Source organism: Ranitomeya variabilis, chromosome 1 (assembly GCF_051348905.1).
Source record: "Ranitomeya variabilis isolate aRanVar5 chromosome 1, aRanVar5.hap1, whole genome shotgun sequence".
NCBI lineage: Eukaryota > Metazoa > Chordata > Amphibia > Anura > Dendrobatidae > Ranitomeya > Ranitomeya variabilis.
The window spans coordinates 492,922,330-492,935,816 of NC_135232.1; the positions used below are offsets into that span (position 1 = coordinate 492,922,330).

The window sequence follows — 13,487 nt, forward strand, 5'->3', positions numbered from 1 at the left end:
TCCATGGTTATTGGCCCCCCCGTGGCTAAAAACATCTGCCCCCAGCCACCCCAGAAAAGGCACATCTGGAAGATGCGCCTGTTCTGGCACTTGGCCACTCTCTTCCCACTCCCTGTAGCGGTGGGATATGGGGTAATGAAGGGTTAATATCACCTTGCTATTGGAAGGTGACATTAAGCCAGATTAATAATGGAGAGGCGTCAATTATGACACCTATCCATTATTAATCCAATTGTTGGAAAGGGTTAAAAAACACACACACACATGATTAAAAAGGATTTTAATGAAATAAACACAGCGGTTGTTGTAATAATTTATTGTTCTCGCAATCCATTTCCAGGCCCTCGCTTGGCAAAATAATAAACGCACAAGATACATACCTTCTGATGTCAGATCACGTCCCACGAAGTAATCCATCTGAAGGGGTTAACTAATATTACAGGCACAGCTGCGATAAACCACTCGCTCGTGCCTGTAATCCCCGGGTGCTGAAAGGAAAGCAGTGATCTGTACTTACATTGAGTCGCGGTGAGGCGCCCTCTGGTGGATGAACTCATGAACTGCAGCCTGGGAACTTTTTCCCACGCTCCAGGTCATATGAGGACATCCACCAGGGGGCGCATCACCGCGACTGAAGGAAATGTAGGTCATTGACCTACATTTCATTCATTCGCCGGGGGATTACAGGCACGGAGCACAGCTGCATTTAGCAGGGCTCCTGCCTGTAATATTAGTTAACCCCTTCAGATGGATTACATCGTGGGACGTGATCTGACATCAGAAGGTATGTATATTGTGCGTTTATTATTTTGCCAAGCGAGGGTTTGCAAATGGATTGCGAGAACAATAAATTATTACAACAACCGCTGTGTTTATTTCATTAAAATCCTTTTTAATCATGTGTGTGTGTGTTTTTTTAACCCTTTCCTACAATTGGATTAATAATGGATAGGTGTCATAATTGACGCCTCTCCATTATTAACCCTTATCCGGCTGAATAGGTACAATTGTAACTATTCCGTTTTAAAATTGCAATAACTTTTTTTTGAAAAGACGTAGAGGGCTGAAATTTCGTGACATCTCTACATTTTTGGTCCAGAATATATTGGCCAAATTTCAATAAAATATCTCCACCCGCTTCCGAGATAAGGGGTCGAGATCTTTTTGCATCCATAACAAGCTGCATAGGTACAAATGTACCTCATATATTTTGAATGAAGATAATGCAAGGGAAAAAGCATAAATTTTTTTTTAATGATAATGCTATTTAACTATTATAAACAAGTAAAAAACTGTTCATTTACATTATAAAAGAAAATGTAAGAAACTTTTTTTTATTGATTTTCTTTGCAAGTAATGCATGTTGGCTTTGCTACAGAGTGTTCATCGCAAATGGGTTTCACACAAACCACACAAGACTTTCTAGTCTTGCGTTGTTTTCGCCTCAGGTCTCTGCAGACATAGCAACTACCAACAACAGGGGAGGGTCCACGACTACCATGAGGTATGTTGGGGCCAGCTGCTGGCTGCGATGCTACCACAATGCATCGTCCAAGCACCATTTCTACTGCACCTCGAAGAAAATGGTTTCTCATTATCATTTTGTTTGTACTACGATCTTCAATTGCAATCATACACAGCTGATTTGCGAGATCTTTCAGGAACTTTCTTCGTTGATCCTTTGCCCTGAAGCTTGGATTGTGTTCTCTGTAGATGATGTAGGATGCTAACCCACTGACATCAATCATATTGTAGAAAAATGCCAAAGTCCAACGTGATGTTCGTCGTTTCACAGTGTACTCTCCCAACATTTTATCCATAACATCAACGCCACCTTTTGTTATGTTGTAGTATTTTATTATCTCTGGCTTGGCTGCTAGTGTCTCTTCAACTTCTCCCGTCATGTGCATAGATGATAGAAGCACGACTGATTTGTTCTTCTTTGGTACATATGAACAGACTGTTGCATCATGATTGTAGGCAAAATTTGTCGAGTTTACAGGCCTTTCTTTGGCAGGCTGCATGTTGCTAGGTAGGAACCTTTTGTTTTTTCTCACTGTACCAACTAGTGTCATGTTCCAGGAGTTCTATAAAAAACCAAGAAAAGAAACCACTGAAACATGCTGCACACCACAATGTGGTGGCACGTTTGTTCACCATACCTTACTTGCCATATTGACTCATTTGCTACCAGCATTATTTATGGTCATAATCTCCTTCTAACATGTGTGTTCCCTGTCTTGTCATATTCCTCTTGTGTCCGTATGTGTCTGTTTGTCTATTTGTATAACATCAGGCTTTCCTGCAGGTGGTTACAATGGGGATATTGCGCCCTTTGATATATTTATATATATTATTTATTATTATTTTTTATACTGGTGCATATCCCTAATGATTTCTTCTCTTCTTTTCTTGCGCAATGCGCTGCGCTGTTAATCCTCGGCGCATGCGCATTGCTGACTATGGGCAAAGACGTTTACCGTTCTCATACTTCCGCCCTCCTTGTGCGCCACTTCCGGTTCCGGTCTCCGGCGTCCTCACTCACATTTGCCTGTGATTACAAGGTATTTAAACGGAGTTTGACCACAGTGTGACACCCTTCCCCTGACGAAGCCGTCCTTGTAACGGCGATACGCGTGGGGTCCGCACCCACTCTGATCCCGGGCACCTGCTTTCTGGTACGCTCATACCCTTGATGTTACCATTTTATTTTTTGCCCATTTGGCTGGATTCAGGATTTTCCTCTTCATTGTGGTATGTGGCTATGTCAGCATAGCCGTTATTCATTGTGTCCAGCTTTCTGGCTTTATATTCTCATCCAGAGGCAGCAGGGCCACTTGTGGTAGTCATCATATGTGCATTTCATCTGGGCTATACTTTATCTCATGAGTAGCACATCCATGGGTTGTTTTCCTATGTTGTTTCATGTGGTTATTGTTGAGATATATGACTCTTCATCTCATAGACACTCACATGGTTCATAGGATACTTGCCCGTAGTTGATCATTACCATTATTATTATCATTATTATTATCATGGATCATTGTGGGTTCTTGTGGTGTATTATGTGTTTTTAATGTTTTTATTTGTGTCAATAAAGTTTACCTTTTATATTATTGATATATATTGTGGTGTGCAGCATGTTTCAGTGGTTTCTTTTCCTGGTTTTTTATAGTTCAATTGTGTCCACTTTGCTGCACCCCTCTGTCTTTATTTTTCTAGTATAGGTAGTGCGCTAGTGTTTCATTATTCACATGTTCCAGGAGTTCAATACCTTAGCTAGTTCCATGGTTGTAAAGAAGTTATCGGTGGTGACATTTCTTCCAGAGCCTTTATACGAGCTCACTAGGTCCAATACTGTTCGTTCTCCAATGTTTACTTGTCGAGGACCATCAGTTGGTTTCCCAGTGTAGAGCTGACCTTGTAAAGGGTAGGCATTTGATGAGTCACAAGCCCAGAAAATCTTTATGCCATATTTAGCTGGTTTTGAAGGTATATACTGGGTAAATTTAGTATGACCTCTAAATGGAAATAATTGCTCGTCGACGGTGATACAATGATATGGCTTGTAGGCTCTCTCCAGATTACTGTTCAGCATTGTCCAGATGTCCCGTATTGGTGCAGCTTTATCTGTTTGCACACGTTCTGCACGTGTATTTTCGTTGTCAAACCTGATAAATCTGAGTATCATCTTGAAGCGGTCACGAGACATGGCTGCACGTATAAGAGGCAGAGCAGCAACATTCCACATTTCCTCCAGATTCTCTTTGTTGGCTCTGTGCACACCAGCAGCAATCAGTATGCCCAAAAATGCATGAAGTTCAGTTTCAGTAAATTGCTTGAATGTTTTTTGTGGTGGCCGTTTGGAAGAATCAGGAAAACGTTGTACCAGTTCGTTGTTGTAAGCATCACAAACTCTCTTGGCCTTTCGATTCGTTTCCCGTAATATGATGTCACACATCTCGGGAGTCATGATGGACTTGAATAGCTCTTTTGCTGTATATAGGTTGCTGATTGCTGCAGGGCCACCTCTTTGTCGTAGGACATTACGAGATTTTGTTTGTGCATTTGGCAGTGGATTACTGCACCATTGAGTTTCATCCTTAGCAGTCCAAATGTCGCCTGCACTTTGAGGCACAGAATCATCCTCAACACTTTCGTCTGGTTCGTATTCATTTTCATGCTCTATGACCATTTCTTGTTCAATGTCTGAATCTTCTTCAGTAACATCCACTTGTGGTACATAGTTTTCATCATCAGATGCAACATATGGTTCATCCTCATGCTCAGAATCAGATTCTTCTAGCATTCGCATTATTTCGTCAGACGTAAATCTGTAAATATGAAAAAATGTAAAATAAATAATTTTCCGAAATACTACATTATTGGCTTTTCACAAAATTATACTAACCTGCAAACACGTTTTCTTGGATTATGGCGGAAACTAGATCCAGCATTACTATCACTCATGATGACTTGCTAGATGAATTTTGGCTTCGTATTTTGTGCTGAATATAAATAAAACATCGTAAAACAATATGTAGATACTAATTATTATCCATTTTTCGTATAAAAATTATACCTATAGTGATAAGTTTCATACAAAATATATGTAAGCCAAGTCCAGGCTGAAAGACAATTTGACTGTTCTGTCCCCACATAATGAGAATAAAGGTATAACTGGCTGTTAGATGCTGTGAGACTTTCCTACCTTCGTTTCCAAGAAATTGAAGACTTCACAAGCCTAGAAATGTGTGCTCACAGCAATGAGATGAACAGCAAAATGGCTAATGAGAGGAGGGAGGCAGGAAGACAAGTAGAAGCCACTCCCAGTTTGAATTAACTTAATTGACAGCAACATAAGTGACCAGTAACAACACTGAACAATAGATATCAGCATAACATTTGTAGCTGAATGAACTTTAGTTTCTGAAACCAAGTAAAGTCTTCCCACAGTGGAGGTATATGTGAAGGTACAATTGTACCTATGCAGCCTGTTAAGGTTGTAAAATTATGCAGCCTGACAAGGGTTAATCTGGCTTAATGTCACCTTCCAATAGCAAGGTGACATTAACCCTTCATTACCCCATATCCCACCGCTACAGGGAGTGGGAAGAGAGTGGCCAAGTGCCAGAACAGGCGCATCTTCCAGATGTGCCTTTTCTGGGGTGGCTGGGGGCAGATGTTTTTAGCCACGGGGGGCCAATAACCATGGACCCTCTCCTGGCTATTAATATCTGCCCTCAGTCACTGGCTTTACCACTCTGGCGAAGAAAATTGCGCGGGAGCCCACGCCAATTTTTTTCGCCATTTAACCCTTTATTTTAGCAGCTACAGTGCACAAATTTTGCACATACACACTATTAACATTAGTAGTGTGGAATATGCAAAAAAAATGGGGATATGAGATGGTTTACTGTATGTAAACCATGTCTCATATCATGTCGGGTTTGTGAAGGAGAGAGCAAAAGCCGGCAATTGAATTACCGACTTTTCACTAACACCGCTGCGTATTTCTCGCAAGTCACACTGCAGGTCCGTGTGGAATCCGTATTTTTCTCGCCCCCATAGACTTTCATTGGCGTATTATTAGCGCAATACGCTGACAAACGCAGCATGCTGCGATTTTGTACGGCCGTAGAAAGCCGTATAATACTGAACCGTAATATACGGCTAATAGGAGCAGCCCCATTGAGAATAATTGTGCCGTATGTAATGCGAGTTTTATGGACGTAGTTTCTGCGCTCTTACGTCCGTAAAACTCGCCAGTGTGACGCCGGCCTAACGCTCTCCCTGCTTCTGACGAAGCGGCAGCAACCTCTCCCTAAGCTCAGATCAGCAGCAGTAAGATGGCGGTCGGCGGGAACGCCCCTTTATAGCCCCTGTGACGCCGCAGACAGCAAGCCAATCACTGCAATGCCCTTCTCTAAGATGGTGGGGACCAGGATCTATGTCATCACGCTGCCCACACTCTGCGTTCACCTTCATTGGCTGAGAAATGGCGCTTTTCGCGTCATTGAAACGCGACTTTGGCGCGAAAGTCGCGTACCGCATGGCCGACAAGCACAGGGGTCGGATCGGGTTTCATGAGACGCCGACTTAGCCAAAAGTCGGCGACTTTTGAAAATGATCGACCCGTTTCGCTCAACCCTACTATTTAGTACTGATGCATCACACAAAAATTTGATTACAAAAATATGTAAACACAGGTTGTAATGTAACAAAATACATGGCATGTGAAATTTTGTGCGACCCTAGACACAATGACTATTATTGTGAACAGGTAAGCAAGTTGAAGATGACATGATTTCTAAAAAGCTTAAAAGTAATGATGACACACTTTCTTTGCATTTTAGGTAAAAATATGTTGTCATACGTAATATTTTAAAAATTTCAATTGGGCACTCTTCATGGTTACTATTTGCTATCTTAACCACAATGTGAATACCCCCATTAAATAGTGACCCTTCTAGTGACTAACACTTGGTACTTCACTTTCCCTAACAATAATATAACAAGCATGTGCAAACAGTGGTATAAACATATACATTTAACAAAAAATGGTAATACACTTAGACATGTAGCAGTACCATTAATACATAGTGATAATACACTGAATAGTGTAGCAGTATCATATTATATGCAAGACATATTAAAGACATAATGTCACATTCCCTACATTCCCCGTTTCTTTCAATATGATTGTCCCCAACCATCGTAAAACTTTAATGTATACATCATGTAAAGAACAGTCCTAAAACTGCAAACACAAAGAAAAAGGACTCAGTATGAGTCAGGTCCATTATTATTTTTTTTTTCAATGGGACATACTTCCTTTTTCTTTAAATGTGGTAGTTTTGTACCCTGGAACACCATTTTTAGGGTGGTTCTGCTTTTCCAGCAGAATGAGCACAACAGGTACAACAAAAACAAAAGAGACCATAGGCTCTATATGAAAACACCCAGCTCACAGTCCTCTGGATCAAACACACAAAAAAACCCCTGTCCTTATGACAGCTTCTGGCCACAAAACTCCCCTGTCCTCTGGGGAAAAACTACAGGTCATTTTCCTTTGCCAGGAATGACTCCAAACAGTCCTTTTTTTGGTGCAATGGCACAACAAGAGTCACTGTCCTGTCTATACTCCTCCTTTAGTCCATCCCCAACTTTGAGATGGAGGTGGCTCTGCAGCCGTGGAGACCACAGATTGCCCCAATTAAGCAATTTGCATAGGGGGCTTGAAGAACAAAAAACTTTGTGGGAGTCTGATTAGATCAAGCTCGATCCTGCGTGTTGTTGCACTTCCTCCGGGGTACACAGGGTCATGGCCACTCCATAGTAGCCCCAAGGGCAGTTCTCTTTATAAAAGGAGACCCAGTCACCTTCTTCCAGGGGTCTCCCAAATTTCACGTATTTTCTGGCTGGTCTTGACCTCACGGATGAAGCCAAAACCCTGGCCCACTTCCACATAAACTAGTTGACCAAAAGTGCGACGCCCGGCCACAGCGCCACCTCCTGGCTGGCGCAACCCGGCCCACACCTCTATCTCTCTCCTCTTTTTCTGCTCCACCACATCAGTTATCCAGGCCAGCTGGTCTGGAGTAGGAAATGGGCCCTCGTTGACATGGGCGGGGCATGCAGCTCCCTGAGACGCCTGGGTGCTAGCGACATTCCTCCCCTCTAACACCTGGCGAGCTGTCGAACGCCGCAAGATCTCTGACTCTTTTGGCGCAGGTCAGTCACCCACAGCAGGGACAAATGACTTGGGTTGGGCTCCAAGAGCAGGGGATGGGGACGGGGTCTCGCTCTCTTGGGACACGGGTCGAAGCACACTCACCGCCTTGGGTTGTCGTCTCTGGATCACATCCTCTCCACAACAGCTGCATCTTTCCATGGAGCTGGTGTGGACTGATCTCTCGGGATGAAGTTTCGGCTTCGGCCTTGCTTCCGGTTCAAGCTCCCATTGGCGTGAGAGCTTCGGCCTTTCAGAAGATGACCCTGGTCTTGACAATCTTTTGGGCTCTGACTGCTCAGGCTGCCAATGTTAGTCGCATCTTCCCACCAGGCTTCGTTGCTTGTCATCATCTGGGTGATGCACGACCTCAAGTAGCCGCCGAGGTCCTCCGGCTTTAGGTAGGGGTAACGTTCCCCACTCCTTGCTGCTTCACGGTACTGACCGGCCTGCCATCTTTTTTGGTGCCATTGCTACTCTAGGTAGCTCACTCCTCCAGAGCCACAGGACCAATGCATTCCTGCTGGTGCTGGGTCATGTAATGCTAAAACACAGCTGTACCCGTGACTCTCTTCTGAGCTCCACCTGTTCCAGGGTTGGGTCGATTCCAGTCGCTCCTCCCATTCTTTTTCAAGTAGTCTCAGTAGGCGTGGGGCTAGGTGTCTTCAGCGCATTCTCTGGAGGTGCTGCTCGAAAGATCTTCATGCTATTTCTGTGCAGTTACACCCACAAAGGGTGCAGGCATAGCAGTGACCTCAGTTTGGTGCCATTCTCCGCCACCTCAGCTGCCATCTTAGTCATATCCGTCCTTTTCAAATTTCTTGTCACATCCAGGTTTCTTGTCATCTCTAGGGCATCTGTTCCTCCTTAAGTCTCGGCTTTAGTCACATTCAGTATAGTTACAGTCTTTTCCTCTGCATTGACCTCACCACCATATGGGGCAGCAAGATCCTGCTGACTACACCAAGTGTAGGAAGCCAGGGCCAGGGTTGCTGTCATGGCTGACAATAACCCCTGTATCACCCCCTAGCCCACTCCCAGCACAAGATCATGTTTTCTTCTCTGAGTACCTTGGTGCTGCTTCTCTGTGTCATCTGGGATCTTCCGGCATGAGAGTGTATTCCCTACAGGTGGCACCGCAATTAAAGAGTCACAGTCCGGCTTCACTTTAACTTCAACTTATTTACTTAACACAGCATTATCCAGGGCACAGTTAATCATAACAATTGGCAACACATGATTGATCTATATGCATGCTCAATATTTGGCGACTCTCAGCGAGATGTTCTTTTCTTAAAATTCTATGCCTTTTTCTTTCCACGCATACCTTTGATCATTGTGGCCAAAGAGTTCTAGTTTAACCTCATTGGCCCATAGGACTTGTTTCCAAAATGCATCACGATTGTTTAGATGTTATTTTGAATTCTTCTGACACTGAATATTATGGCGAGGACACAGGAGAGGTTTTCTTCTGATGACTCTTCTATGAAGTCTCTCTGAACAGTAGAAGAATGTACCACAATTCCAGAGTGGGCTAAATCTTTCTAACGGTCTTTTGCAGTCAAACAGCGGTTTCGATTTGCTTCTCTAACAATCCTATGAGCAGCTCTCACTGAAATTTTGCTTGGTCTTTCAGACTTTATATTGACCTCCACTGTTCCTGTTAACTGCCATTTCGTAAGTACATTTCAAACCGAGGAAAGGGCAACTTTTGTATATGATGAGAATATATATATGTTTTGCCTAAGATACAAAGGTGATGTGTCATCTTTAACTTTAGGCCTTTTACAGATCATTTCATCTTCAACTTGCTTAACTGTTCACAATGACAGTAATTTTGAACAGGGGTTCCCAAACCTTTATATGCCACTGTAGGTAAAATGCCAAGAGGGTAAATATTTTCACAAGCCACTGTATGATCTCCACCAAAAAGGTAAATAATGTAAGCATAGTTGGCTTTAAATAATGAATGCTTGCATTCAGGGATGATTTTAGCATTTCCAGCGCTTAAAGGGAACCTGTCAGCAGGATTGTGCTGAGTAACCTATAGACAGTGTCAGATTGGCACCGTTATACTGATTAAAATGATACCCTAGTTGATTAAATCCATTTTGTGGTTGATCTTTAATCTTTATTTTCAGTTTTGAGTTAATGATATACTCGTGCTCGTCGCGGGCCTGTGGGAGAGTCTTTATGTGATCCTATGCTTAGCTATTCATCTGCATGGCTTCTGACAGGTCACTCATTCCTCAGTGACCTGCCCTCTACTTTACATAATGAATATTATATATATTGAGAAAAAAAATTACCTACAGCAGGCAAGCCTCGGCACCTGCGCTACAGCATGATGGCATGTGTAATATGCAGTAAATTCTGTTATCTCATGCTATAAATAATTTCATAATAAATTAAAAATTAAAAACATCTTTGCGGAGGCATTTTTTTTCTCTAGCAAGCTGGCCCGCCAGAGCATGTGAAGTAGCAGCTATCGGATCGCCGACAGCTGATACTGCATAGGCGCGTCCGGTGCCATTTTGAAACTTTTTTTAACAACGCTCTTGAAGTATTTTGGCCCACTAATCATTGCAGTATTGTTGTAATTCAGCCACATTAAAGGCATTCTGAGGATGAACCACCTTTTTAATATTACGCCACAGCATCTCAATTGGATTAAGGTCAGGAATAAGCCACTCCAAAGTCTTAATTATGTTTTTCTTAAGCCATTCAGATGTGGACTTGCTGGTGTGTTTTAAATCATTGTCCTGCTACATAACTCAAGTGCGATTCAGTTTGAGGTCACGAACAGATGGCTGGTTCCATTCACCACAGCAGGTCTTCCAGGTCCTGAAGCAAGAAACAGCCTCAGATCATCACATTACTACTATCATATTTTACTGATGGTATGTTGCTTCTTTTCTGAAATGAGGTGTGACTTCCACGCCACATGTAATGGGACATACAGTATACCTTTCAAAAAGTTCAACTTCAATCCACAGACTATTCTCCCAAAAGTATTGGGAATCATCAAGATGTTTCATGGCAAAACTGAGAGGAGTCTTTATGTTCTTATTGCTCAGCAGTGGTTTTCATCTTGGAACTCTGCCACTTAGGCAATTGTTGCCCAGTTTCTTTCTTATGGTGGAGTCATGAACACTGACTTTAACTGGTGCAAGTGAGGCCTGCAGTTCTTTGGATATTGTTGTGCGGTCTTTTGTAAGCTCTTGGATAAGTCGATAATTTTGGTGGGCAGGCCACTCCTGGGAAGGTTCATCATTGTTCCGTGTTTTCGTCATTTGTGGATAATTGCTTTCACTGTGCTTCGCTACAGTCCCAAAGCTTTAGAAATGGCTTTTTAACCCTTTCCAGACTGACAGATCTCAATTATTTTATTTCTCATTTGTTCCAGAATTCCCTTTGGATTGCTGCATGATTTTTAGGTTCATTTTGTCTACTTCACTTTGTCAGGCAGGTCCTATATAAGTGATTTTTAATTGAGAACAGCTGTGGCAATAATCAGGCCTGGGTGTGGCTAGGGATATTGATCTCCCAAAGATTTGATAAACCACAGCTAATTTATGTTTTAAGGGAGAGTGCAATCACTTTTTCACACAGGGCCTTGTAGGTTTGCATTTATTTTTCTCTTAATAATAAAGACTTTTATTTAAAAGCAGCATTTTGTGTTTATGTATTTAAGTGTTTTTGTGTTATTTTGGTCTAATATTTAAATTTGTTTGATGATCTGAAACATTTAAGTGTGACAAACATGCAAAATAAAAATATCTGGCCATAATGCTGAATAGAGATGGGCGGACACTTACAGTGGGTATGGAAAGTATATAGACCCATTTTTCATTGCATTCAATTAGTAAATTCAAAAAAGTTAATTTTTTCTCATTAAGAAAGTTTTGCAAATTTATTAAAAAAGAAAAACTGAAATATCACATGGTCATAAGTATTCAGATCCTTTGCTCAGTAATGAGTAGAAGCACCCTTTTGAGCTAGTACAGCCATGAGTCTTCTTGAGAATGATAAAGTTATTTGCACCTGGATTTGGGGATCCATTGCCATTCTTCCTTGCAGATCCTCTCCAGTTCCATCAGGTTGGATGGTGAACGTTGGTGGACAGCTATGTTCAGGTGTCTCCAGAGATGCTCAATTTGGTTTAGATGAGGGCTTTGGCTGGGCCAGTCAAGAATGGTCACAGAGTTGTTCTGAATAGGGTTGAGCGACTTTCATTTTTTTAAGATCGAGTCGGGTTTTGTGAAACCCGACTTAGTCCAGAGTCGAGTCGAGTGAAGTCGGCCGATTATCGCTAAAAGTCGGGGATCGACCGAAACACGAAACCCAATGCAAGTCAATGGGGAAGCATAGCCGGCAGTGAGTGGAGGCCAGGTAAACACCTACAGTGCCCATTTTAATGCCAAAAACATCCATTCTTGTTTTCTGAAGCTTGTCAATCTAAATTAACTTTATAATAATAGTTGGGCACTGGAAATTGGGGGTCATTTGGCAAAAGTTGTGGGGGGGTAGGGCTGGTTCAAGGTTTTAGTGGGCACAGGAAACATGGACTACGTCACGGCGGTGGAGCAGTGAGAGGTAAGTATGTCAAGTTTGCAAGTGCTGTGATCCTAAGCAAGCAGGGGGGCCCACTCGTTGGCATTGGCACTGGCACAGGGCCCCTCAAAGTACAGCGGTGTGTTTGCACGGCGGGGGCGCCTCCCACCAGCAGCGACACTTTTGCGTACTCTGAGGGGCCCTGTGCCAGTGACGTCGCCAACGAGTATGCCCCCCCCACCTGATGAAGGAACCTGTACTTTCATCTGCACCTTCCTCTTTGTCCCTGTGTAAGGTGGTATAACATGCGGGAAGGGGAACCTGACTTTCAGCAGGGTCAGATTCTGGCTGGGTAGAGTGCAAGGGGAATGTAGTGGTCTAGGTCAATGTACCAGCAGACTCATGTAGCAGTGGCTGGGCAGTGGGCAGGATGAGGAGGAAACAGATATAGGGCCAAAGAATAAAGTAGGCTAAATGCAGTTCAAAATTGGTAACAGGACTAAACAGGCGGCATTGCTTTGTTGAGTGGAGTAGCAAACCCAGGAGCAGCAAACACTGTTTTAAGGGCCCAAACACACTAATAGGCCAAATGCAGTTTAATATCTGATACTATAGGCCGAAAGCCATAAGGTTGAAGCTCAGCTTTTTTTAGTTGAGGACAAACACCAGGGAGGAGCAAACAGAGCTATTAGGCCCCATCCAGCAATTTAAAAAAAAAAAAAAGAGCCAGAAGGTGGAAACTCAGCTTTGTTCAGTGGAGGACAACACCAGGCAGGGGCAGACACCGTTAGTAGGCCCTAACCACCAATTTTTAAAAACACATCACTTAATGAGAGCCAGAAGGTTGAAGCTCAGCTGTATTCAGTTGAGGGCAACACCAGGGAGGGGCAGACACCGTTAGTAGGCCCTAACCACCATTTTGTTTTTTAAAAAACACTTAATGAGAGCCAGAAGGTTGAAGCTCAGCTGTATTCAGTGGAGGACAACACCAGACAGGGGCAGACACCGTTAGTAGGCCCTAACCACCAATTTTTAAAAACACAGCACTTAATGAGAGCCAGAAGGTTGAAGCTCAGCTTTATTCAGTTGAGGGCAACACCAGGGAGGGGCAGACACCGTTAGTAGGCCCTAACCACCATTTTGTCTTTTAAAAAACACTTAATGAGAGCCAGAAGGTTGAAGCTCAGCTGTATTCAGTGGA

General features: G+C 43.0%; 1 protein-coding gene across 1 annotated transcript; it reads right to left on the reverse strand.

Moving 5' to 3' along the window:
* Positions 1-2,071: 2,071 nt before the first annotated feature.
* LOC143796481 (uncharacterized) lies at positions 2,072-4,771 on the reverse strand. The gene is made up of 4 exons (XM_077281034.1): positions 4,712-4,771; positions 4,412-4,508; positions 3,960-4,334; positions 2,072-2,087 (listed from the first exon to the last, which is right to left on the reverse strand). The coding sequence occupies exons 2-4, from the start codon at positions 4,468-4,470 to the stop codon at positions 2,072-2,074; spliced, it is 450 nt and encodes a 149-aa protein (XP_077137149.1). The 5' UTR covers positions 4,471-4,508; positions 4,712-4,771.
* Positions 4,772-13,487: the final 8,716 nt, after the last annotated feature.